The sequence below is a fragment of the Siniperca chuatsi genome, linkage group LG11 (genome assembly GCF_020085105.1).
Source record: "Siniperca chuatsi isolate FFG_IHB_CAS linkage group LG11, ASM2008510v1, whole genome shotgun sequence".
NCBI classification, from domain to species: domain Eukaryota; kingdom Metazoa; phylum Chordata; class Actinopteri; order Centrarchiformes; family Sinipercidae; genus Siniperca; species Siniperca chuatsi.
The window spans coordinates 14,985,128-15,011,335 of record NC_058052.1 but is presented as its reverse complement, the minus strand read 5'-3'; the positions used below and the strand labels follow the sequence as shown (position 1 = coordinate 15,011,335).

The 26,208-nt window shown below is 40.8% G+C and overlaps 2 protein-coding genes across 4 annotated transcripts; one reads left to right on the top strand and one right to left on the bottom strand.

Annotated features, from left to right (window-relative positions):
• Positions 1-1,654: 1,654 nt before the first annotated feature.
• slc25a28 (solute carrier family 25 member 28) lies at positions 1,655-8,509 on the top strand. 3 transcript variants are annotated; one of them, XM_044214580.1, is made up of 4 exons: positions 1,655-2,214; positions 4,794-5,022; positions 5,881-5,937; positions 6,411-8,509. In XM_044214580.1, the coding sequence occupies exons 1-4, from the start codon at positions 1,870-1,872 to the stop codon at positions 6,977-6,979; spliced, it is 1,200 nt and encodes a 399-aa protein (XP_044070515.1). In that variant the 5' UTR covers positions 1,655-1,869; the 3' UTR covers positions 6,980-8,509. The 3 variants fall into 3 exon arrangements, with proteins under 3 accessions (XP_044070515.1, XP_044070517.1, XP_044070518.1); XM_044214582.1 differs by lacking the exon at positions 1,655-2,214 and adding an exon at positions 2,247-2,374; XM_044214583.1 differs by lacking the exon at positions 1,655-2,214 and adding an exon at positions 5,456-5,471 and having other exon boundaries at positions 4,845-5,022.
• A 14,996-nt stretch (positions 8,510-23,505) lies between these two features.
• nkx3.3 (NK3 homeobox 3) lies at positions 23,506-25,565 on the bottom strand. The gene is made up of 2 exons (XM_044215185.1): positions 25,078-25,565; positions 23,506-24,281 (listed from the first exon to the last, which is right to left on the bottom strand). The coding sequence occupies exons 1-2, from the start codon at positions 25,358-25,360 to the stop codon at positions 23,749-23,751; spliced, it is 816 nt and encodes a 271-aa protein (XP_044071120.1). The 5' UTR covers positions 25,361-25,565; the 3' UTR covers positions 23,506-23,748.
• Positions 25,566-26,208: the final 643 nt, after the last annotated feature.

The window sequence follows — 26,208 nt, the reverse complement described above, 5'->3', positions numbered from 1 at the left end:
TTGGGATCTAAAGAAAGAAGAGTGTTAATTGGTACAAAAACAACCAAACACAGCAGAACATAACCAAGTTATCTTCTCATCTTGTCTATATAATGTGGATTTTTGACTATGTTTTGCTTAGACAGTGTAAAATAATTCCTGAGGCTTATATAGATTGTGCACTCTCTTGGCAGAGGGAATGAAATGAGGTGTTATGGTGATCTAGAGTTTCCCGCTAGACCGAACATGCCTCTCCCTTGGTGTATTAGAGTAGCATTAGTTTCAGGGAAGAGAAATTATCCTGATATGCTGTCTGCTTGGTTTTCCTTTAAGGAACGTCTGCGGACAACAGCCAATCAACCATAACTAGATCAGAAGCAGGAGATTTTGTTCTTGTAAGCAGAAATTAACACTTCATTCCCCTTTGTCGGCAGAAATTCAACACTACGGCCCTTGAAGGCTCTCCCAGGCAATAAAGGAGAAAATTAAATTATGTTATAACAGTGCTGCACCAAAACACAATTACCTCATTTTCTGGGGGAAAAATGTGCTCCTTGTCCTCCAGGCAGGTGGAGACATTTATCTGACAACTCTCAGCATTCATAATTATGAAATTTAAGCTACTGTCTCATAGCAGATCATAAAAGGTGTTACAGTGCAGAAAAAAACATTTGTAAGTGTCTTAAGAGATTCTTTCCTCATTGTAACTTGCCACACTGAGGACATACGTCATATGTACATATGTACGTTTACTTTTTACCCATGATGAGTAAGTACATTGTTAGTCAAGGGGAACAAAATTCAACAGAGAAAGACACTGTACAGATTTTGAAGAATTGACTGTGTCATGTTTCCTGAATAAAAAATTGACTGACAAAAAAGACAAAAGATTTGAGGTGTAGTGTGCTTGTGTAAATAATGTGTCCATGTGTAATACCTGGGTAGGCTCTATGGAGCATGAAGGAAGAAATGAACGGATTAATGAATGACTGAATGAACGAATTCATGTATTTGAACGCCTGCAGCACAAGAAAGAGCCGAAACACTTGTCCATACTTTTCAGTGTGTGATGTGAAGAAATGTCAGTAGGTCTAATGTATTGTGAACACTGATAGTGTAGTAAGAAAGTCAGAGGGCTGGAAATCTAGCCTACATAAACTAGCAACACAGCTGTTGTTATTCAGCTGTTTACACAGCTTGATTTTGCCCATAGCTGACCAACTACACGTTAATCAGTTGATGAATTAATTTCTTAGGCTCCATTATGTAAACTAAAAATGTAAGTTTCAGAGATATGCAACAATTGGTAAAAGCTGTAGTTCACAACACTGCAAATGGGACTAGATAAGCAGCACTAAGTGACAACTCAAGTGTAAACAAATTAAACTGAACACATACTGTATGTATACAAGAATCCTATGCTCTTGGTTTTCATCTCATTTTCAGTTTAAGACATGTCTTTTAGAGTGGCCTACAGTGGCCTACGTGTCTATTGATAGCTTTCGCGGATGCACTTGAAGTGTAGCGATCAAAGACTGAATAAAAGGTAGCGATACCCCATGTCAAGTGCCATATGACAGAGCTGGAAGTCTTCACCAAAATGCAATCATGAGTGGCATGTCTATCACCCAATAGCGTAAGTAGGACTTGGCTATAGTAACCAATCAGAGATTACTTCCTCATTGCGGCCTGTGGTGGGGCTCGGTGAGTATTTGTCCGCCACGGCCTCCCTTGCTTGGCTCTGGCCGGGAAGTATAGCGGCGTGGAGGGAAGACTGTAGCGGACAAGTGAAACAAACCACCCCGAGGGAATGTAAAACTTTAGGACTGAAATCACCCACAAGACGCCGTTCCTGCGTGCCTAAAGACTTAACACATTACCTGGTTTCTCATGGAAGCAGATGGATTTGTGAGGAGGCGTCGGATGACAGCGGAGACTACAGGCAATGATCCCGGGGTTGCTGGTGCTTCTGCCGGGGCAGAAGTTCGATGGCTGGGGGGCAGATTCTGGGGAATTTCGGAAAGTATCGTAGGGAGCCTGACACCCCGGATCGGAGGGGAAACAGAGCTACAGACTGTTGATTGCATCCGCAGTGCACAAGATGCACAAACAGAGGACTCTGAACCAGACTATGAGGGTTTGCCACAGGGAGCCTCCACTAGCACCCACATGTTGGCTGGAGCCGTGGCCGGGATCATGGAGCACTGTCTCATGTTCCCCATCGACTGTGTCAAGGTAGCATAGCTTAGTGGCTAATCAGCTGACCCGCAACTTTTTATTAATGCTCGGTGCGTTGACAGCCGTTGTGTTCTGTAGCCAACATGTTCGTTAGCATAGCTTATTAGCTTGCACGCTAACCTAAACATGCTGCAGAGCTGACGGCTGTGAGGACAAGGTCAGTCGGCTCAGTTAACCTAATATTAGTCCTTGGCGTTTCACATCCCTACTAGCTAACTTGTTAGCATGCTATTATAAGACTAACGAAACTACGACTAATGTTAGCTGCTAGCTAGTTGTTAGGACAACCTTTAGCAGGGTCAAACACAGGAGTCCATTTGGTCACTTTGTGTAAAACTACTCAACATTATCAAATCAATCTGCTGTCAAAGCCTCAACGGATAATGTTGCAGAACTAATGTGTACATTTTATGTGTGAGTAAATCGGAAACGAACACCTTAGTTAAGTAATTCAAGCAGCGTTAGCTAACAAGTGGAACCAGTTATTAATTCCAACTGCAACAACAGTTATGGGAGACCAAAGCTATACTCTGTTTCCAAAAACAAGGGCTTGGTTGAGTGTTGTTGTTTCTAGTCACTTACGCCATGTCTGCCATTATTATTACAAGGCACACAGAAATGAAATACACTGCAGTTTACAGACATTTTGGCTTGTTCAGTCCACAGTGCAGCATCTTGCTACTTTCCCAACACACAGTTTGGTAGTTTAACAGTGTGGCAGCAGGCCTAACTACTGCGTCATACCCCGTAACTAATTGTTTGCAAAGATCTTTTGATCGCATGTGAGTCATGCAACTTCAGTTCTGATCATATGGTCTTCTCTGTTATTATGAGTTAGTTTTATTTTGTTTTTAACTTAAACATAGCTAATGCGGCATGAGATATTGCCCCGAGAGGTCAGCTAGTTGTGGTCATGCAGATCATTATGTAACACAGGCACAGGGTTAGCGAGATGGGGCAAGTGGCAATGAGCTTAGTATTGTCAGCTGTCCATGTCAGACTGAAAAGCTGTTCATAGGCCCTTGCTTCATCCATGTCTCTTCCACCTGGAGTCTAACTCTGTTGCAGCCTGTCCAGCCCCAAACCTGGACAAGAGCAATGTTTACAGAGCCTTCTCATGTGCAGAGTGTCTGCCACATCACTATTGGATCTCAGCATCTTTCCAAGCATGCTGCAGGAGATTTGGGGCATTGTGACTCAGCAAAATTAAGTCTACTGCACAGAAATAGCCACACATTTATGCAGAGAAATAGATATTTGCAGGAAACTAAAAAATATTTGTGATGCATCTAACACATTCCTTTTTTCATTTAGAGGTTTCCCCCATACCAAATAAAGACTTTTCCTCCTATACGATAAGCTCCCCACTTAAGAGATTGTTGTGTAATTATAGTTTTAGAATATACTGTCATTCGCTCTCGATGTATCCTAAATCCCAGTAATTGGTTGTGGATTTAAAAAAGCGTGTTGCATTTGTAGGTCTGCTAGAGTGTATACTGTAAAGTGAACATGAATGGAATTTCAATTGAATTGAATTTGTCATTGAAAGAAACCAAAAAGTCTTCAGTGTCTTCTTCAAAGAGTGGTCGATGTAGTATTTACATTAAGTACAAAGGTCATTGCTTTCTAGATGTGCAAACATACTATAGATAAACACGCAGGACCCATAGTTATTACATGCAAGACACCCGTGCATGCTTTTGTATGGGGCCTCAATGAATGAATGAACGAGGAAGCCAGTATTCAGATGACAGTCTCTTCTCACTATCATGCAAAGAGATGTGCAATAGGTTTGTGTGCCAGGTGTGAATTAACTTGATGCATATACCACTGTTAGCTAGCTCTCTTTGGGTCCTGCATTCCACTGCTGTAGTATAGAGTGACATGGGGCCATGTTTATGCTTTGCTAGAGAACTACATGCACATACACAGTGGGGTGTAAATTTGTTCATTCAGCTGGAAGTTTGGTATTCAGGCATTATGTCGCTGCTATTTCCTCAGAGACAGACACACATACCCAGTCCGTCCCCAGGCAACCCTCTCTAAATAAGAAATAGCAGGAGACTGAAACACTGATCCCTTGCACTCGTTCCTTTAGATAATGTTTATATAATCTCCCATTTATCACAGTGTGCATGTGTGTGTGTTAAGAGGAAGAGAGAAACGTCTGCTTCACGGTCAGTGGGAAAAGAGGCTTACAGGAAGTCAGCTTATGTCCCTTTGTGACCTTGGAGCTTGCAACGCCATACTTCCTTCTATTCAATTATGCATGTACACCACCACACACAATGTCGAACACCTCATTTCCCTTATTTGACCCCTTATTCACACTGCACTCTATTCAGAACTAGTTTCATTGCTGTGCTATTCTTTGCTGTAGTAGGCAGACTAAGTAGTACTAAGTAGTAGGCGGATTAAGGTAAAACTTAAAGTATGGATTACATTCTATTTTTATATCAAATTCAGGTCGAATTCATTGGACATATTACTAAACTTAATACCTAGCCCTGGTGGGTGGGAAGGGAGCACACTGTTGAGTCAGAACTTTGCTACATTCTACCTTTTCCCTTTTCCAGACACGAATGCAGAGCCTCCAGCCCGACCCCGCAGCCCGCTACAGGAACGTGATGGATGCTCTTCGCCGAATTGTATCCACAGAGGGAGTGTGGCGGCCAATGAGAGGGCTGAATGCAACAGCAGTTGGGGCGGGACCTGCCCATGCCCTCTATTTTGCCTGCTATGAGAAACTCAAAAAGACTCTAAGTGATGTCATTCACCCAGGGGCTAACAGTCATTTGGCTAATGGTACCATAAAACATACATATACACACATTAACACTGACATATATCATAGATGTATAGGTCGTGTATCTTAACTTTGAGATGACCATGAGATTGGTTGATACGTAGGACTTGTTCAACTCCAACCCTAATACGAAGCAACACCAGTGTTATTTATGAAGTTACTGACTCAGCGTAATCTGGGTCCAGTCCTAAAAACCCCTGGCAGGCCTTCAAATTGGATAGAGCCTTTTCATATCTACAGTTGTACACTTTAAGGAAGTGCAAAGGTCAGCTGACAAACTGTCGCTGGCTTTTTGAAAAGTAAAACAATTTGTCAAGTTCAGCAAAGTCACCTCCGCTACAAAATAGAGATTCAATTTGAAAACGCTACTCTGAATGTCAACCATTTCCTTATTCCTTGTTCTCCCTACTCTCTCTCTTCCTTGTTTTCCAGTTTAGTGGGAGGCTGGGTAAGTCCTCTTTCTCCCATCTCATCTGCTCTCTCTTCTGTTGGTCCTATCTTTTCAAGCTTTAGGAGTTTGGTTTAAAGCTCTCAAACGAGCAATGAATTGCCTTGTCCACTAGGTGTCTCTGTTTGCTCAGGTTTGGCCTTCTGAATTCGGTCAGGCGTGATATCTCTAGTTTTACCTGTGCAATTTGCTGAATATGCACCAATTCTGCTATGATGATATATTATTTTGAGCATGACATCTACAGCTTTTAGGAATAATGCAGTGAAAGCTGTGCTCTTATTGTTGCAAGTGAAAATGCTGTTTCTTTCTCATTTTATGCCTCTTAACTGCAGTCTCTTTTATTTTCCTTGTTTATTCTTGCTCATTATCTCAATTTGTAGTAATTTCTGAGGTGTGTTTGTTTCAGCAACAGCTGGGTGTGTGGCCACACTGCTTCATGATGCAGCCATGAACCCAGCTGAAGGTAAGGGCAACATTTTACAGTACAATGCCATTTGCCTTTGACCACAGAATTAGGATGGGAATAAAGACATCTTCTCTCTCTAAACAAAAGTTTGCCACACAGAAATTTCAGTGAATAAACTTACAGGTGCCACGCCTTGGCTAACCATCTTCACATGTTGGCCTTAATCCTGCAGTCTCACATATTGACTTTCACAGCTGCCTCTAGTCCACCTGCCCAAACATATCAGTAGGACACTGGTCAGAGTCCTCGTGTGCAGCTGTTAGATTGGTTACAGCTGTCTGAGCTATTAAATTGACATACCACATCTTTCTGTGTTTATTGAAACTACATGTGCTTAAAGGACAGCTTTACTGCAGATAATAGCTCACTAATTTCTTCTTTTCTTTTTCCATTTTCGTCCCCTTCGTACTGCCAACCCTGGACGCATTTGGCCTTCTCCTCCATCAACACATCTACCCATGTGTCCCTAGTTGTGAAGCAGCGCATGCAGATGTATAATTCGCCCTACCGTGGCGTGTTGGACTGTGTACGTGCCGTGTGGCAGAAAGAGGGCCCTGCTGCGTTCTACCGCAGCTACACCACCCAGCTCACCATGAATGTGCCCTTCCAGGCGCTCCACTTCATGACCTACGAGTACCTTCAGGAGCTGCTCAACCCCCACAGACAGTACAATCCCTCATCCCACATGTTGTCTGGAGCTTTGGCTGGAGCCATCGCAGCTGCAGCCACCACACCTCTGGACGTCTGCAAGACCCTGCTCAACACCCAGGAGTCTCTAACCCTCGGCTCCCTGTCCTCCAGCCAAGGCCCCAGCAAGGGCCAAGGCCAAGGAGCCCACAGACACATCTCAGGCCTGGCCCATGCCTTCCGGACAGTTTACAGGCTGGGCGGCCTGCAGGGCTTCTTCAAGGGAGTCCAGGCGAGGGTCATTTACCAGATGCCCTCCACAGCAATCAGCTGGTCGGTCTATGAGTTCTTCAAGTATGGACTCACCAAGCATCAGCACAACAAGAGGAGAGCGCAGCACATGGAGGCTTAGATGTAGATATCTCCTTGGTTTAATCTCATCTAATATTGCTCTGCCCTCCCTATGAGGAGAAGATGAAGTCGATACGCACATAGAATCTGACTAAAACCCACCTCAGTTGTCCCATCCCTTTCAGACATAGCAGACAAGAAAGACCTCTTCAAAGCCAGTTTGATTAGTATTTCTGCTACACTGTTTCAAGACTAGGTATGGTTTGAGTTATATTGTTTCTGTCTTCTAGAAGAAAACGTTTACACAGTATTATAGAACTAGTTAATCTGGAGATTTTTTTCAGCCATTCTAGTGACCACTACATTTGTCCAAACTGAGGATAAATGTGAAGAACGCACAAGTTGAGTTGGAAAGGTAGTCAGCAGAGGGCAGTAGTGTTACTTTGTTAACTCTCTTCTAGTTTCATAAATGTTGCTGTCCTAGGACCAGATTTTTATTTTCATCCATCCAAACCTTGAGTTTGCCATTCCAAATTATGACTGACTCCTGATCCAGACTCCTTATTGGATTTATGGATGAACCTTTTTTATCACATAACAGACTATTTTCACAGTAATTCTAGACATGACAAGTTCATTTTGGTGTCTGGTTTGGGCTACACGCAGGCATTCAGTCCTTAATCAAAATATCTTATTGATTTGATCCAATTTAAAAGTGTTTCGGCCATTTAGAATCAAACGTACATTGACCCTTGCGGAGAACATTTTCTTGTTAATCTATCACATTAAGTTCCTGGCTTGGATCAGTACCCAGATACCCTTTATAGAAATGCTAACATGCTAACATGGCAATGCGCAAAAGTTAAGATGATCTTTTATATGTTGATCAATTGAACTGTAATTTCAAATGTTGTCCAACAGTATTCGATGATTTCACACATTAACAAAAGAGACCATAGATCAGATTTGGGGTTCCCCTTTTTGTTTTGCTATTGGCAGTTAAAGGAATGAAAATGATAAATCTAATATTTTTCCCCCTTTTTCAAATGTTTATGTAATTGGACAGAAAAATACAAATTTATAGTGGCTCTGAGGTATCTGAAATGTTTATTTAATTTATTTTTAATAATTTTGATTCCTTAAATGGTATTTCATTTCCAGCAAATATATTACTTTAAACTTTCCCTTTGTTTTTCCCCATTTATGTGTTTAGTCCACCCTTGGTTCATCCAAATACTCACCATTAATGCCTTCTGTACGTGTTTGGCGGAGCAGACCAGGGCAGAATTAAGATGGCCATTTCTGTGCATTAACTGTAGCTATCAGCCTGTTTTCAGCTTGTGAACTACTGAGTTTCATTATCTGTGCTCAAAAGCAAATGTTGTGTACAATGTACTGTGCCCAAAAGAAGAATTTAACTTTCAAGGAGTTCAGTATCCCACAAGTTATGTATCCGTACCCCCACTGAGTACACATACATGGAAGCTGTCATTCTTATTGATTGATGTCTGATTGTTTCCGACACTGAATTGCACTCGTTGAATAAAGACTGAGCAGCGGGGCTCTAGTCGCTGCTCTTAAATGATGGGAACCCTCTTTTGATTTCTTTAAATGTTTCTGATTGCTTTGCTAGCTGTGTGAAGATGACTTAATAGAACGTTCTTGCCTATTCACTGGTAATTGCCATATTGCCATTTTAATCTAGGTGTGTATAAAAGATTTGAAGTCTTTGTTTCCCTGGTGAATAGAAAACCAAAGACTGGGATGAATGAAAACGAGGCAGTGCCCTCTATACTGCCAGAAACACATGCCGAGTTTATCTGTGTTTTCAGGTATTTATTTTTAGTTTGTAGCAGGTACAGTTGTTTAGTCTTGAACACAGGTGCAGATTTCAACTTTGACCCTCAACTGAAAACACAATTTGAACTTGTGGACACGTAGCCTCCGTGCAAACAGCTATGAGAGTGAAGCTTTGGAATTCAGCAAATCGTGCATGATAAAGTAAACTTTGATAACCCCTCGAAAGCAAAACGGGTAGTTGGTGTGGAACTGAAAGGTAGATTGCATGTCGAAAAACTTAAAAAATGAAACTATAGCTTAAAATGAAACAAATAATTGCAGGAGAATCTCATTCTCCAGTGGAAATAGAAACTTTGAGACATTGAAATTCCCATGATTCATTCATTCTCTTGAAACAGCGAAGCTCGTTGCAGGTTCTACAGAGGGTCCAGTGTGAAACATCTGTGAGATTAGAGAAGCGGTAGAGGCAATAATTGTGTTAGAATAAAGAGAGTTTGAGTTAAATATATTTTACTTACAAAAACTGTAAGGACACTCAACTGTCATGATAACCCATTTTCATAAATTCATGGTTCACGCTGAAAGAAAGGTTGACAGATGTCATAGTATGTGTGTAGACAGGAATATAATAACGATACCTGCAGAATTTTGTATAAGTTACATACATTTTCTGAATTTCCCTCCATCACCAGTCACTGTAGTGAGTCCACAACACCATATTTTAATTTAGAATATGGAAGAAAAAACAATTGTATCATTAGACCTGTTGTTGTGAGTCAATCAGTTTGAAAGTGTACAAAATGACATTACATTAAGAGGACTCCTGCAATGATGTCTGTAAATATAAATCAACTGCCTGTGACAGGGTTGGGCAACTGCACCAGGGAGAGGTTGTGAACCAATTAATTGATAAATATTTTTGCATGGAAAAATTTGTTTTTAAATCATAAAAAGGTTTGCCTGCCCTTTAATCTTCCTATGGGTTGGAATAATGGCGGAAAATCATGTGACATGTGTCATGGGAGAAATATGAAACAGACTGCACAAACACCAAAAACCTTCAGTTAGAATCAGTTTCAGAGAAAGCAGCTTTAACACTTTTACAGATTGTGGTGAGGAGTGACATCTCCCCCACCTCGGCCTCCACATATACACACACAGAATCAGACACACTCACACCCGTGCTTGTCAAACAGACACCTGTTCAAACAGGGAGTGTCAATGAACTGTCTCTGTCGCTGTCTCTCCCACTATCTCTGCATGCATGTATACAGTATGTGTGGCCTGTCATAGTTTATGCTGTTAGAATGGTGTGTTTGTGTGCTCCTCTCTTTCCTCTACTGCTGCTCAGCCAGCTAGAGCTTGCCCACTGTGTCTCTGGTAGTGAATGTCATGAGAGACTGACTGACAGGCTTTACATGAGTAGGAAAGTTATGGGTCGAAATGGCACGTGTGTAGAAATACTGTGATACAAATACAGAGATCAAGCAGTAGAAACTGGATGTCACAAATCTTTTAAAGGTGAATTTTGTCTGCTCTGCTATTTTTGCTTTTAATTTCTCTGTCTGTCTGTGTGGGAGACTGTGACAGAGCCTGTCTGCTCCAAATCTCAGCAGTCTGAGAGGAGTAAACTATTTAGTCTGGTCATTTGCCCCTTTCTTTCCCTCTCTGTTTGTGTAAGAGCGTGTGTGTTTGTGTGTGTGTGTGTGTGTGTGTGTGTGTGTGCATGTGCACTTCAGTGAAGATAAAGTAAAAGTAACATGCAGAGGCAAGCAATGTCAGGACAGATATACTCTGAGACACATCTCAGTAGCTTTAAGTCTGTTATATTGGCCTTCTCTTATCTTCTCTTCTATGAATGAAAATAATAATGGCATCTTGTCACTAGACATTCAAAAATCTGCACCTCTTTCAAAAATGTCAGAATTTGGGGATGGAAGTTTAGTCTTTACCTGTGTACCCCTGTGTCTGATCTAGGATGGACTTTGGTGTCTGATGCGGTTGCCTTATTCCTTCTCGCTCATTGACTCCTGGTCGATGACTTTGAACTGTTCCCCATCGGTGATGTGACTGGTTTTGGTCTGACGTTCACAGACAGCTGATGTTCTCTGTTTCAGGTGTTCATTCAGTCTCTTGCCCAGGGTCCTTGCCATTTCACCAATGTAGTGTTTGCCACAGCTGTTGCATGCGATGTTGAAATAAACCACACTTTATTACAGCCTAAGTTTCATTTTCATTTTCATCTCTAAAAACAGATATGGCTGGGCAACAAGCACAAGCAGACCCAGACACATGCTTGCCCTGTTGTGGACACACAGTTTTCCTGCATGTCCAAGGACAATAGCAACATTAGGGGTGTGCGCATCAGTTTTTACCTCAGTAATTACTTTGGTGTTTCTATACATCTTCATAGACTGAATCTCATCATCCACTCCTTGTAACCAGAGTGCCACCTGATCTCCTGCGCCTCCCTCTCTCAATCTTCGTCCTCACTGATAAGATGTTCTGCTCTGTGTAGGAGGGTCTTCACTACTGATCTTTACGTTGTAAATGTGGTTAGAGTTAAAAATTAGATCTTGCAGTGTACAGGAGGTACACTGTGGTCTTTATGCTTCCTTCAGACATCATATGAATGCAGTAAACTTGATGTTCTAGTGTGTGGGTTGTTATTGTTCCTGTGTTGGGTGAAGCTGTCGAGCCTGTAGTAGTGCAGTTTGGTTTTCTGTTTCTGCTGCTATTAGTTCTGTGAGTCCCATAGACGTTTTAACATGTCATAGCAGGAAAAGCACAGATATAATTAATAACAATAATAATGGCTCCTTTCCATTTTCCAAGTGTGCCAACTCCAGAGTCCTGATATAAGTTGGCTGGGACACTTCATTGAAACTGAGCCATCATTAATTTTATTAGTAACACCTGTGCATTCCTGCTATTACAGGTCTAAATGTCTCCTGTATTTTGTTATAATACTGTTTTTATTCCCAAACTAGTGCATAGACAAATCATTAAATGCAGATATATATAGAAACAATCAATCCTACAAAAAAATCCATAGATACCAGAACAATCACAAAACAAAATGTAACTAGAAAAATTATTTTTTTTAAATGAATATTTTGTTAAGAAAAGAAAGAGAAAGAATAGGGAGGCCAATCTGTCCATTCTGTCTCATATACTTTGTCCATGTTATGGTACATTTTACTGTTCTATCAATCAGCTGTTGAACACTCAGCTGTCTGCATTGAAGATCTTTCTTGGACTTAGTTCCTGCCATTTCCTCCTGCAAATGTTTTCTTTTTTCTTATGTAAAGTTGGTGGTGGCAGGTAACTTGGCCAGATCAGTTATATATGATGCACTGTTGTTTTCTGAGTAACTGTTGATTAGTTACATAATTTCCTTCTGTTTTTCTCATCTTTCTGTTAAGTCATTCTACAGAGAGGGATTTGCCTGTGAAAAGCTATATGTACAGTAAATAAATTAACCTGACCTAGAAAGACTTTGACTTGATTGATGATTCATTTAAACATCAACCCTCATGCCTCGTAATGGAGGGCTGCCATTACGATAATCTTGTCTACTATTCTGATAATGAGTAACGATCTTGTCACAGCAATTACACCCTTTAAAGAAAACAATTTACTTTACAATTTACCATTTTAAATAGATACACAGACATGAAAGAGAGGTTATTGCTGTCAGAGTGGCACACTTTACACTGTCAGTCATAATTACTCTGAGGTGTTTACCCAGTGGGTGTGTGTATCTTATGTGTGTGAGTGTGTAAGTCAGTGGCTGCTGCCCCTTAAACAAACCTGGAGCACTTTCTCTTCTAAACTGAATATTATTGCCATTTCAAGGCCATCTTGTCTGACTTTATTTGGACAATAACACACACACAAACACATACACACACAACCCTTACAAGTTGATGAAGGGCTGGCAGAAACACATATGTATGCACTCCCTAGTGTATTGCTGTAAGCCCATGTTTTGGAAACTCAAGCCTCCGGTCAAAGCCCCTTACAGCAAGCACCTGTGGAAGAGTGTATTTCACACAGACACACACACACTCACAAACACACACTCCAAGGGTACTTAGGAATGTGAACGCCTGAAGGACTCAGGTCCTCTACAACAACTCTTCCTCAGTCGCTCGCCTTCTCTTGCTCTCCATATTTATGGGTCTTTTGTTGCTTCTCTTGTCAGATCTCTCTCCATATATTAAGCCAAATCATGACTGGTCCACTCAGCATGAATTACAGAGTGATACAGGATTATGCCATAATGTCCACTTTATTCCATCCTTGCCAGCAGCTAATGGATGAGGTGTGATTACAGGCTCTTCGTCTAACTCACAGGGATACACACAGACACATACAGGCTGTGATCTCACGCTCCTTGGGGGTGCTGCTGGATAAAGGAGCTGTTGTTGTAATCCCTTTGGCTGCTGCAGTCTCTCCCACTCTAGGCAGATAGAGCAGGTTTGAGGGGAGGAGAGGAGAGAAGCCAAGAGAAGAGGAGAGACCAGAGTCTAAAGCAGAAAAGCTCTAGTGAGAGGAGTAGAGCAAACAAGTTTTTTGGTGCATGCATTTAGGAAATGAAAGAACATGTGATACACATTTATGGCTTGTGTAATTTGTTTAGATTTTGTTCTTTATTGGCATTCTGTAAAGCTTGATCCTGTACAACAATCTGCAGACAAGATAACCATAACTGAGATGTTATCTCGTTATCTCATTATCATTTCCACTATTGACCACAAGCAATGTGCTAATTGGATTTATGCAATCTGATATAAATTGTATTTCTGAGAAAAGTGGGCTTTTCTTTTTCTGAAATGATGCTGAAATATTATCTTAGAGCCAACCCCTCACTCAGGGCCAGAATAACCTGCTAGGGGGCCTCGGGGTAAAAATGGGCTGTGGGCCCCTGACACCCCAGGATCCCCCACTTAGTTTGGTTATTATTTGATTTGATTTAAGAATATGCACTATATACAAATAATATCAACTGGAATATTTGTAGTACTAAAGTATTAAAACTGAATTTTGATGCAGGGCCCCTCCGCAATACAGGGACCCAAGATCCTTGGGCACTTACAATTTCGGATTGCATTGTTCTTTAGTAGTGCATATCACTGAACAAATTAGCAAAATCGTATTACCACAAACTAACTGTTGACTTGGGACTTTTTGTGCCCTTGAGGATCTAGATTGGGTTGTGGCAGCTATTCATACATTCATGTGTATTTATGAGTGCTGCAGGGACATTGCGGATTATTGCAGAAAATAAGATCTGTGGCAAACAAAAGTTCATGATACACGTTTTCATCAGCAAGACAATCTTAACAAATGAACACCACTTTTATGATTTTTGAAGCTTAAATGCAATCGCAAACGTTAGGCTATAAACGAACTACACCACGGTCGCATGACTTCAATGTCACCACCACTAAGCTTCCAACTTGTTATTGAGTTGTGTACTTATCCCAAATGTTTCCAACAATTTTCAAACCTAGTGAAATCCGTAATTTTAATCAAGGTAACGGTGCATTTCATTTGGTCGCCTGTCAATGGCGCCATATCCCCTTTACGCATGCTTCAGCATCGTGGTTATGTGCCAGAAGCTGTCATAATTATCCTGTTTTAAGCCACATTTTTACAATACACTTTTTAGATCTTGGTCGTTTTTAACTATATGTTTTAACAGGATAAATGATTTTAGTCATCAGACGTCTGGATTAAATTATCAGAGAAACATGCTGAGCAAACGCTAGCGGCAGCTCGGCTTGCAGTCCCTCTGGGACGTCCTTTGTCCGGCAAACAGTGTTGGAGAAACACTGATTTTAATGTGAAACTGCTTTATTCAGTGTTTTTTTTTTTTACTGGTTTTATTCACCTGGTCTTTTTGTTTTCGAGAGGAGAAGACCTCAGCGGGTAATTTGACGCACAGCAAAAACCTCCTGAACGATAAACACTGAAGGAATCCTAACCGGGAGAAACTGACTGCAATGAATACAATGGTGGTGAAGACAACAACTCCCATGATCCCAAGCCACTTCACGACATCATCAAACTACGTCTTTTGTTATTGTTTTGATGTGAGATAGCCCTAGCAGCAAAATTACATACAATGTGTTTAAAGAGAGCTGCAGATAGTGTCCTCACCTGATCTGTCCATTGTCATGTTGGTATATTGCCATAAGTAGATTTTACGAATTCAACCTTTATCACAAATAAGCTTTGTATTACTGTGAGCTGTCCAGAGAGAAGTAGAATACAACCTACCTACAGCAAACACTGTAGAATTAAGATCTTCAAATGTAAAAACACCCAATCACTTCACACACACTTTCCCATAAAATAAGTTTATTAAAATTAACTAGAAACTAACTGGCAACTATTAACATGAAACCCACCACTATACTCTCCAGGTGAATTGGCAGGTGAATAGGGTATTCTCTCCACACAACTGAGTTAAAATAGTTTGAAAGAGCGCAAGTATAAACACAACAAGGCTGTAAAAACGGACTAGTGGGGCGCCCCGGTGGCTCACCTTGTGTAGCGTGTACCATTGGGGCTGGGTCCTTTGCTGCGTGTCTTTGTAATCTGATGTTAATAGTATGTTTTGTAAATTTGAGGTATATTGTGTTAATTTTGGGAAATGCAATTTAAAATCTTCCCACTTTACATCATTGTTAAATATTATTTTGAAGTATAAATGTCAGACATGTCAACCACATATTTCATAATCTCTTTTGCTCTTCACTCTAAGCAGGTCATATGTTAGCAAGCTAATGTCAGCTTTGCCAGTTGGTTCAGTTAGCTATGCAAAAGTTACACTTGGCAGTTAGTGGGTGTAAATGTTTAGTAATTAATCTCTCTGTGAGAATGTTTGTTTGTGTGGTAAAATCTGGTTTAATTTAGGGATGAGATGAATTTGTGAACTTATGAAGAGCTGGTGCAACCAGGTCCTGGGGCAGTTGCCCACTTTGCCCAGTGAGTAATCCAGCCTTGCCCTCACTGTCTACTCATGCCCACTTTTTAGAGGGAAAAATGGTTCCTTGATTGTTTCAAGATCTGTTCATTCATCGTTAACACTGACATGAAAAAGAAAAACAAAAGATGGCAGCATCAGACGAGATGAGGTGCAATCTACAAAAATAACAGAAAGATTATCAACCTACTGTGCCAGTTGTGGCTTGAATGTCTCCCATAGTGGTGTGCTGTGGAGAATTAGGATGCGGGGGAGATACAGCTCCTGTCATCACTTAAGAGAACAAGTTGGGGAGGAGAAATTCTTCCCACCACCACCACCAAGGATACAAGATGATCACTAACACACACACACACAAATACATACACATACTCACGGACACAGTAGATCGTCTGTGGGCGAAAGCTGAAGAGAAAACAGTTGTTTCGATTAAGAGCATTTATACGTGATATAAAACCTGCAGAGGACACAGGACAACATGGACATGTTGTGAGTGGCTATGGCGTGAGTTTGAGTTTGAAATAGGATCCTTCTCACTTCTTGTGCAATAAAAGAATAACATGCAAGACTTGCACTGAATAGAAAGCTCCTCGATAAATCCAAGTGTTTATAGTAAAATGCCATTGCTAATGGGCCAGAATATGGAGAAGGGGAAAGAGGGGGAATCGTTCTCCTATGGGGGAGATATTTTCTTATGAGCAGACAAAGCCAACATGTAATGATGAAAAAAACCAAACATAAAATCACTTGTAGTTAAAAAAGAGTTAGGGAGGCTTTGTGCAAATTTTGGACTGTGTGTAAAGAGGGAATATTTCAACTGCCTTTGTTGCCTAAGGAGGGATCCCCAATTGAAAACTTACTCCGCAATGCTACTTTCATGATCAAAGCAAAAGGCACATACACAAATGCATGCACACACAAACACACACACACACTTCATCAGCCCTTGGGCCTTTGGGAGTGAAGCCTTGGCAGGGTCTGAAGAACTGCTGCATTGTTACGGATGATTGCAGGTGTCCAGCACTTTCTCTCCTCTGCTCTTCCCTCTGTCTCAAATTTTGTGACAAATTCCTTTAAAAGGTAAGCAAGGTCATAAAATCTTCTTACAAACACTTCACACACCACACACCACACACACACATACACTCAGTGCACAGCCAGCACATGTGCAAGAGTGTAAAGACACACTCGCAGTTCACACAACTAAAGTTGTCTGTCAGTGGTGTGGACAAGATTTCTTGCATGTGCGCGTGTGTGTGTGTGTGTGTGTGCGCGTGTGTGTGTGTGCCAAAGCAACACAGGTGCAGTCAGGGACACTGAGGAAGAAACAGGCCTCCTGCCCTTTGAACTTGATCTTGAAAAGCAAGCTGTCTTCCATCCTGTCAAATAAGCTTAACTGCTATGCCTTCGAGCTCTAGTCAGCACAAACTGGTGTGGTGAAAACCATGAGCCCTTCATTTATTCACCGAAAACATTCACACCGATTCAAAAGTTTTCATTACACACTTGTCTGAAATAACTTCAGTGACAGCTATCATCAGCAGTGATTTATATGGAAGCCATTAAATGTTAATATTTCATTTTTTAAATTTGTTTTGTTTGAATCCATTTCTTTTTTGCTCTGCAAAGTCACTGACAGTCCAGGTGAAGATTGTTAATTTGTTACCAACACATGTCCAGAAATATTTTCCTGTGGCAAACAGCTTCAGGATGGATCGGCCCAATTTGCATTGTATCCCTTAGTGTGTATCAGGTGGACTTGAAGCTGTGTGCATGTGTTTCTGTGTGTGTCTCCAGACCTTCAGAGATACAGAATTGGTTCAAGGTTAGGACATATTTTTTGCTCCCAGTCTCCGTCCTAAGCCTTGTGAAATATATTTATCTTGCTGTTTACTTAATGTTGTGCTCTAAAGAGTAGAGCATGGGGCTTGAAAAACTAAAAATATGTCACAGATGAGTTTAACATGGGAAGGAAAACTACTGTACAGATGCAAGAGAGAAAACAAAACAGCAAGTTTTAATTAAAACTGCAAGCAGGTGAGAGGAAGGCAGCTTTAGGGGACAACAAGATGGCCTCACAAAAGTTTTAAGACACTTTGGATACTCTCTGTTTCACACAGTGGGGATGAGAGTCACTCTCATTGGAGGTGTGGAGAGAGACCAGGAAGAGGAGAGGGAAGAGGGTAGTTTGAGAGGCCGTAAGTGGGCCTGAGTAGTTCCTTTATCAGCCCACTGATAGGAGACTTCTCTCTGTGTGTCAGAGCTGCTCAATGTTCCCCTTGTCTCTGCTTATCACCGCTAATTAAAACATTTGGATTCCTCCGAGCCGGCTCTGGAGGAGTGTGTCTGTCTGAGCATGTGTGTGGGAGACATGAGAGCGGAGAGGAGTCAGAGGAAGGAACTGTAGCAGCTTGGAAGACTTCCTGTCCATCTATGGACAGAGGAGCTCAACACATACGCAACCCTAACAACTGATAGACACGCTGTTTCTACAGATGCATGCAGACACATTACACTTCATTCAGCCTTTTTCAGTTTTGTTCCCTATATTTCCTGCCTTTTTTTCCACATACATTTTTCACAGTTTAAATTCATTCTTCATTGTATATGTTATAGGATTAGTTTCCAAAACAATGCAAAAATTATTATGAACTGTGCAAACAAACATATAATGAAGAAATACAGACACTGTAAGAGATGTTGATGGTGTCTTTTTGGTCTTACGTTCCACTCCCTCGTGAGCTTTACCTTTGTGCTTTTCCTTAATCTGCTTCCAAATACACCCAGACTCTCAGCCCTGAACATCCCGTATCTGCTCCTAATACACACACACACACACACACACACACACACACACACACACACACACACACACACACACCATGTGGACTAGACCTGGGCTACTTCCTCAAAATGAGCCTGTTCTTTATAAGTTCTGGGTGGGCTCATCTCTCTATTCTTTCTAATCCTCTCCATGACTACTCTGACAAACACCAAGCTGCGATCACTGCATTTCTTTACGTGCACAGTACTATGATCTCTGGGCCTAAGTAACTGCTGGGCGCTACACTCCGCTCAGCCTAAAACTTCAAAACAATAAGATTTGTCAAAGGTTGTTTGAATTGTAAACCCATTTTCATAAAATAATTTCACTTTGGTAACAGAACATTTTATATAAATCAGCAGTAACTTTTTAGACAGCAGCATTATCACACAACAGTGAACTCACCAACACGCCAAGCAGAACAATATGGGCTGATTATGTGGAATCGGTTCAAATTGTGTACAAAGGTGTGATGTCTAATTCCTTTTGAAACCGGGGGGGTTTGTGAGTGCTGATGCGGTTGGTGTGATGGATGTGTCTTCCCCAGGGGGAGTTGATGTCTTATAGCTTTACTGTAAATGTTTACATTCCTACATGCACTGATCCTATCTGCTAATAGTCTCTGGAACAAGCCTGAAGAGTCCTCTGGGTGGGATTATTTGCAGCGTGTGTGTGCGTGTGTGTGTGTATATGAGAGAGAGAGACCAGGTCAAAGGGAAGCTGATCTGTCTTTAAACAGAGGTATTAACCATGACCCCTCTCTTTCCTGAGTCCTGCCCTGTGTCTGCCGAGGGCCAACGCATTAACAACAGCAAAACACACACTACTGCTCCATCTTGTTCCCAAAGCAAAACATTTAGTGGTTGTTGCAATTGTTTCTGATAGTAAAATCAACTTGGCAATTGGCCGGGCATGAATCATTTTGAGAGGGAAGCCTCTCCCAGTCCCGCTTTCGTGTGAACTCTAAATCTGTTTGTATTACCCAGCTGTCTCAGTGCCAGCAGCAGTTAATTTGAAGATGATATTGTTAAAATCAACAAGGCCCTTGAGAAAATGATTCCCGTTACAATGGGCGCATCGGAAATGCATGTGTAATTGCTGCTCAGGAGCCCTGTGAGAATTCTCTGTCAATAGATCTGTATCTTAAAAGTGCAGCCAAGCATGGATTAGGTGAGGACTGTCATTCCTGTGTTGCTCAGTGTAGCTCAGCCCCACCCTCAACGCATTCCTCCCAGCTGAGAAATCTGCAGCGACATAAAAGACAACAGGAAATTACCTGTTTCCACTGGCATTAATAAGGCCTATTTTAATCTGCCCTTTAATGCTTTATTAAATTGTGGAAGCTGGTGCTGATGATTGTTTGAAGAGGTAGAAGAACATGTTCTTCTGCACTACTGCCTGGCTCCTTTCATTCTCTCTCTCGCTCTGCTTTATGAGCGTATTCATGGGGAGGCACACTAATAAAGCACAACTCAAAATGTTTACATACTTGAGAATTACATATTTGTACATGCAGTAATGCTTGATGGCTCAGTGGACTACCGCCTGGAACAACACACAATTGCTGAGATCTGGGAATGTAGCAAAGACATCTGACACAAGCAATCAGACAATAATACAGGTTTTAAACAAACCCCAAGGTTAGCCAAATGTTTTTGGAAGAGAAAACAAAGGAAAATGGTACAATTATTACTCAAACTGTCTGTTACAAACATCCTCATTCAACTTTGACCTGCCGCACTTGGGATTATTACAACATTTATTTTCAAATGAAGTGGTTCAGATAATATGGCTAAAATGTTGGCTTGATTTCTAACGTCTGTGATCGTCTGACTGCTTGTGTTTCTTGCCTCATTAGATCAGCAATGTCGCCATGCTCCCAGATTTCAGCAATTAACTCAGTCAGTATAATTTTATCATAGTTGAAAAAACACACGAAAATAAGACCTAATTTGTAATAAACCAGAATAATCCTTCAAGAGAGGATAAGGGGTGCTCCCTCTGTCAGAAGTGACATTCCAAAATCAATCGAATGTTCAACTTCACTTATGGGTGAGGTCCATAATCATCAAGATCATCTTGTGTCACTCATGTTTTTCAGTGCCTTACTTGTTCTATGGAAATGTATATCAGTGTGACATCACAGACTGGGAGCAGGAAACAGAACAAAATCTTATCTAGTCATGGTAGACAGCAATGACTAAAGCAACTATTCACCAGCACAATGTGAATAATCAGAGCACATAGAAAGTGGCATACCTCGGAGCCACAATGCAACACCACGACCTTTTCTGTTGCATAGTGTTGTCGAAATCTTGAAAAGCAAATACACCCTGTGTAAATGATGATAATTAAACTTAATGGTGCCCTGGTGACTTACAGTCGGACAGTCAAAAGGATGCGTGTTATTCCTCCCTCCCAGAAACCTGCAGTGTCAACCACTCACGGTAGCTTGAAGTGGTGTTGTGATATAAGAGATAAATGAGGTTTGGGCTGGTGCCAGAGTATGGCAAAAGGTGATGATCTCTGCCAAAGCAGCTTGTTTCAGGAAAAGGGAAACTGAAGTACTTATTTAGCATCACAGTTCTTTGATGTCACGGCCTCTTTAATGTTGTAATATAGTAATAATAATATTTGCTAGGCTTAGATAGACAGGACATTACCTTCCTGTAGACAAATACTTGCAAACATTTTGTACATGAGCAAACAATAAATCATCATGATATCACTGAACATGTTGCACAAATATTTCTTTTTTTTTCTTTCTTTTTTTTTTTTTTTACATTTTTGGCCACATTGAAAACTTTTATCTGTTTACCTGTAATACATCAGTCAGGGCAGCCTGCAGGCTCCATTTATGCCATAAATAAGTACAACCAGTTAAGGACTAAGCCGAAGAACCAGTAACCTCACTTAGGAATTATGTTTTTATTTTCCGATCAAGTGTGGCCATTGTGTGTATCCCTTTGGGATGAGGGTGTAGTCTTTTCAGTAAGGCATGATTAATGTGTGCTGTCTTGCACTGCCCGGCTGGATGGTGCAACATCTCCACGGTCTATTTATCCTCTTTGACTCATACAGCACACAGTAGAGAGTAGGCCTGCGCATGACTCTTTACACACATAAAAAAAAACTTTTTTAAAAACAACAATACAGTAAATATTCAGCTTCTAATAATCATCAGGTTATGTCAGTAAAATGTGTCAGTTTTGTGTAATACTAAAATAAAAAGTAAGTAAACTCAGTTTGCTGTTGTCTGCATTTCTTTGCATGGAACTAGGTTAGTATTACGTTTCCACACACACACACTTTTTAAAAAGCATACAGAAAGTTATATTTTCATGTAGCCTGTGCCCAGCCCAACTGCTTCTTAATCTGTTGCTTTAGTGCTGTGTGGAAAAAAAAAACCCCATACCAGATGCACACACAGACACTCTCCAAAAGGTAAAGCTAAAGGTCCTTAAACCTCACATAAAGAATGTGTTCTTGCAGGTGTTATGTTGAGTTTCATGATCAATAAAGATGTCCCATAAATAAAATAAATACCCACTAAAAATGTCAGAGTCTCGGCCATGCTACTCGCATGTCAAGATAAGCTACTTTTTCTCGTTGGGTTTGTATAAATTCGGGATTCCTTTCTGCTCTGTCTGGTCGCTTAAAATGGACTGTTATTGGAATTCATTAAGGGGGGAAGAAAGCAACATATAGATCATCCTATGGGCTCTTGAGGCACCCAGTCAGGAGTTGTTACTGTGAACTAAAAGTGAGTTACTACCTGATTTTGTATATTTACAGTGATACGTTTTGTAAATAATTTGTAAATAATTAATAAAATACAGCTACATATTTTCAGACCCACTGGAATTATTTCAAGTATTTGTGTAAATTGAACAAAAGCATACATTTTTGTGCACTTTATTGTAGGGTATCATTTAGATTACCACCTAAATGCCACCTTTAAACTAATTTTCTAACTAATTTTAAACTTATTTTTTCCCTCATTTTCATGGTATTGGGGGATCGTATGAAAGTTACTGGGGTGGGGAGCGAGATTAAATATTCATTTTCAGTTTTCAAAATTGCAACACCCTCCGCGGCATTGTTAATATTTTATTTGAACGTACCCTTGACTTAAAAAAAAACCCTGCAATACCCTCCCGCAAAATGAATAACTGTGTTGGTACAAGTCGTTCACCATTGAAATTGAAAAAGGCAAAGCATGAAGAATTTAAGATGGTGTAATCAAACCTTAACATATTTATGAATTTTCACAAATTAGCAAATTACAGGCAGAATAAGTGATCTCCAGATTTATGGCAAACATCACTTACTTTTTGTTATGATGCAGAAGAGACTGAAAGAGGAAACGACTTTTGGTAGAGATAACATTTAGTGTCATAAATCCTTGAAACAGAGACAGGATTGTTGTCTTCTGCATATAACAAAACATACCTTTATGAACCACTGTGCACACTATAACCATTGTTTATAGTATACCATTCAATTCCCTTTTTTATTAATCCCACAAGGGAATACTGAAATATAAAATCGGGGTGTTTAAAAAATAAAAAGACCTTTTCTCTGCTCTCATATGTCAGACTACCCTCCCCTCAGCAAAAACAAGAAATACATAACCACCCCTTTTTCTGACCTCCCCTCACCCCAATAATTCGTGTACAGTCCCTTAGAAATTTTGTCTTTAAAAAAAGATAGATAAATAGAATTTAAGATTATGAGAAAACTACCCAGCAGATCAGAGAAAAAAGGCTGCCCAAGTCAATAGTATTTAGCCTTTAAATTATTATTTTTCTTGTAAATCATTACAAAATAACCACACTCAAATCTCGGTCTTCACACAGTGATAATCTAATCAGTTTACGGTCTCAAAAGAGTTTTGTAACGTATTATATGCGCACACTAATCTCCGATGCAGGCTAACATTTAATATGTTGTTTTTTTGTTTTGTTTTTATTACAGAATATCTCTAAATGTAACGAGTAATGGTGAGAGACATTATTTCCATTGTATGAACCCTAAGTATGCTAAACTGGCTCCTAGTTATAAGGCAAATAATAACCATAATAGAAAAAAAAATCTCAGTCAGTTTGACAACATACAGCATTGTGTCTATGGACTTCCACTGACTGTACAGCAAGCTGCTAACACCTTGAGTTGGGAGAGACACTTCAAGTCATGCATTCTCTGGAGTTCAGAGCATCCCTCCACAGGACATGCTGTTCATGCTCCAGGGCTGGCAGAAGTAGTGCAGGTAGGGGTAGTACTGATAGGCCTGGTACAGTGGCACAGTCATTGGGACGTGTCCTACTCCATTCGCTTGATAGTACTGCTTTTGATTGTCCCTCACCAGCACTTTTACTGCCACCTTCTTATGGGAGCTGCACGCCGCCAGCTCGGCCGCCACCTGACGCCGTTTGGTTTTATATCTCCGATTCTGGAACCAGATTTTCACCTGGGTCTCTGTGAGTTTCAGAGCTTCTGCCAGATCGGCCCGTTCAGGACCTGAAAGATACCGCTGCGCGTTGAAGCGGCGCTCCAGCTCGTAGACCTGTGCGTGAGAGAAGGCCGCCCTGGAGCGCTTCTTGGTACGGGGCCTGCACTGCCGCTCATCGGGTGAACAGCTGACCCTCTCCCCGCTGTGGTGACATCCCTCCTCCTCTGTCTCCGCCTCCTTCTTCTGCCGTTTGTCCCGCTCCACACAGTGTAGTTTCTGGTCTGCAGCGCCTATAGGAAAGATAATAAAATTGTGTGATGACAATCAGTGTGTTTCTCTGTCAAGGTGGTCAAAAGGTGGTCATTGCAATGTACTTCTATTCCTGTGTGCACTGACGTGATAGTGAGCAGCTGTAACAAAAGAGTTTGCCCTCGGGCATCAATAAAGTATTACTGATTCTGATTCTGATTTTGAAGCACAACGCCAGAGCTTATGGCTGTTGGCCAGTATGAGGTTTTCATATGCTATCCTTTTCACACTGTCAGAAAGTCAGAAGATATAATGAAATAAATAAGGCGTTTAGATCAGGCGAACATTTTTACAAACACATTCTACAGCAACCTTTTGGTTTTATGTTTTTTTTCCCCCATCACGGTCCCATAGCCTGTATACATTTCTCAAACAACAGAGACTGACAGGGCAAATATGTCCTTAAAATCTTTGGATTTATTCAAAGAAATTGGTGGGGGACAATAAATCACTGTAATCCCTGTAAATACTGCTGAAAATATCCCATCATATAATTTGTCTGTTCTGAATTAAAACCATATTGATCTCAAAAAGATGAGACAAACATGCCATTGAGGTGACACAAATTCATCCTATTTCCAAAGCAAAATTCGATTTCTTTCAAGTTTTATTCTTGAATCATGTGACTTTATCTGTCTCTTTTATTTCAAGATGCCAATTGGTGAAAATATAATCTAAATGCGGGAAACAAGCGAAACTTAGTGTCACTTTTGTTGCAGTGTAAAACCACAGAGTCTTTACAATTCCTTCCTTACTCACTAGAATAAAGCTTCTCACCGTCTCTATGCTCAGTCTCCTCTCCTGTGGACTCCTCGCTGTAGGTATCAGATCGGAGGTTTCCAACAGACAGACTGAGATCAACAGGAAGTCTCTCCGGGTGGATGCGGTTCTCATCCGCTTCTTGATGAGACAGCTCAGGGACTCTCGTACCACCATGCCCGGTGCAGGTGTTGCGCTTTGGTACGCGGAGCTCCTCTGTACTCCTGGTACCGGGCTTCCCCCAGGCATCACGTCCAGTGAGGATGTCTTTGATGAAGAAGGACGAAAAACTTAATGTCATGATGAAAATAATCACACGGATATTTCCTCACTCTCGCATGCGATTTATTTGGAGGCATCAAGAGATCAGCCACTCAAAGCAAAAGTCCTTACTGATTCGATCTTTTCACTCTTTAATTGCTCTAATTTAATTGTGGCGAACTAAGCCCGGTCTGCTAATGAACAGCCTACATCAAGAGCTGTCAAGTCTATTACAATATTCTCAGCAGCAGCAGTAGCTCCAGTTAACCTTTGATAGGCTGTTTTCCCTGCCTGGTCCCTCCTTCTCGCCGCCCAGCTCCATGCTGGTGCCCTGCGCTGTAATTGAGGACGAGGGTTTTGCAGATTTTGCAGACGAGGTATTTCACTTTGGTGAGGTGATTTTTATTAGCAAGGAATTATTCAAAAAAAGGTTCATTTTGTTTTTGCTTGTGGAGACGAGGAGAGTAATTAGACGTCGTTGAGCATTTCAAATATGATTGTGAATATTAGACATGTGTTAGAGACTCAGAGTGGATGGTATCAACAATTTTTGCAAAATAGAGCTGTTTCAGCCACTGTGTGTTTACCAAGTATTGATTATATGTAAACGGTAGTAAGAAAATCTGATGCGTAAAGTTCGCTAAGCGTGCGTAAATCCTTCCACAATACTGCAGCCCACTTTTACATATGAGGTGTAACTATTATTATATGACTTTAATTTTAGCCACAGTACTCTGACAGGACCATTCTAATTTGAAATTCCTAAATTAGCTTCAATCCATGATTTAATCTTAAAATGTAATTCTTCAAAGTGAATTTTAGCAGTTGTTCTTTTATGAAAAATATAAAAATGTGGATATTTTCTAATCTTACAGCTGTGAAGTTTTT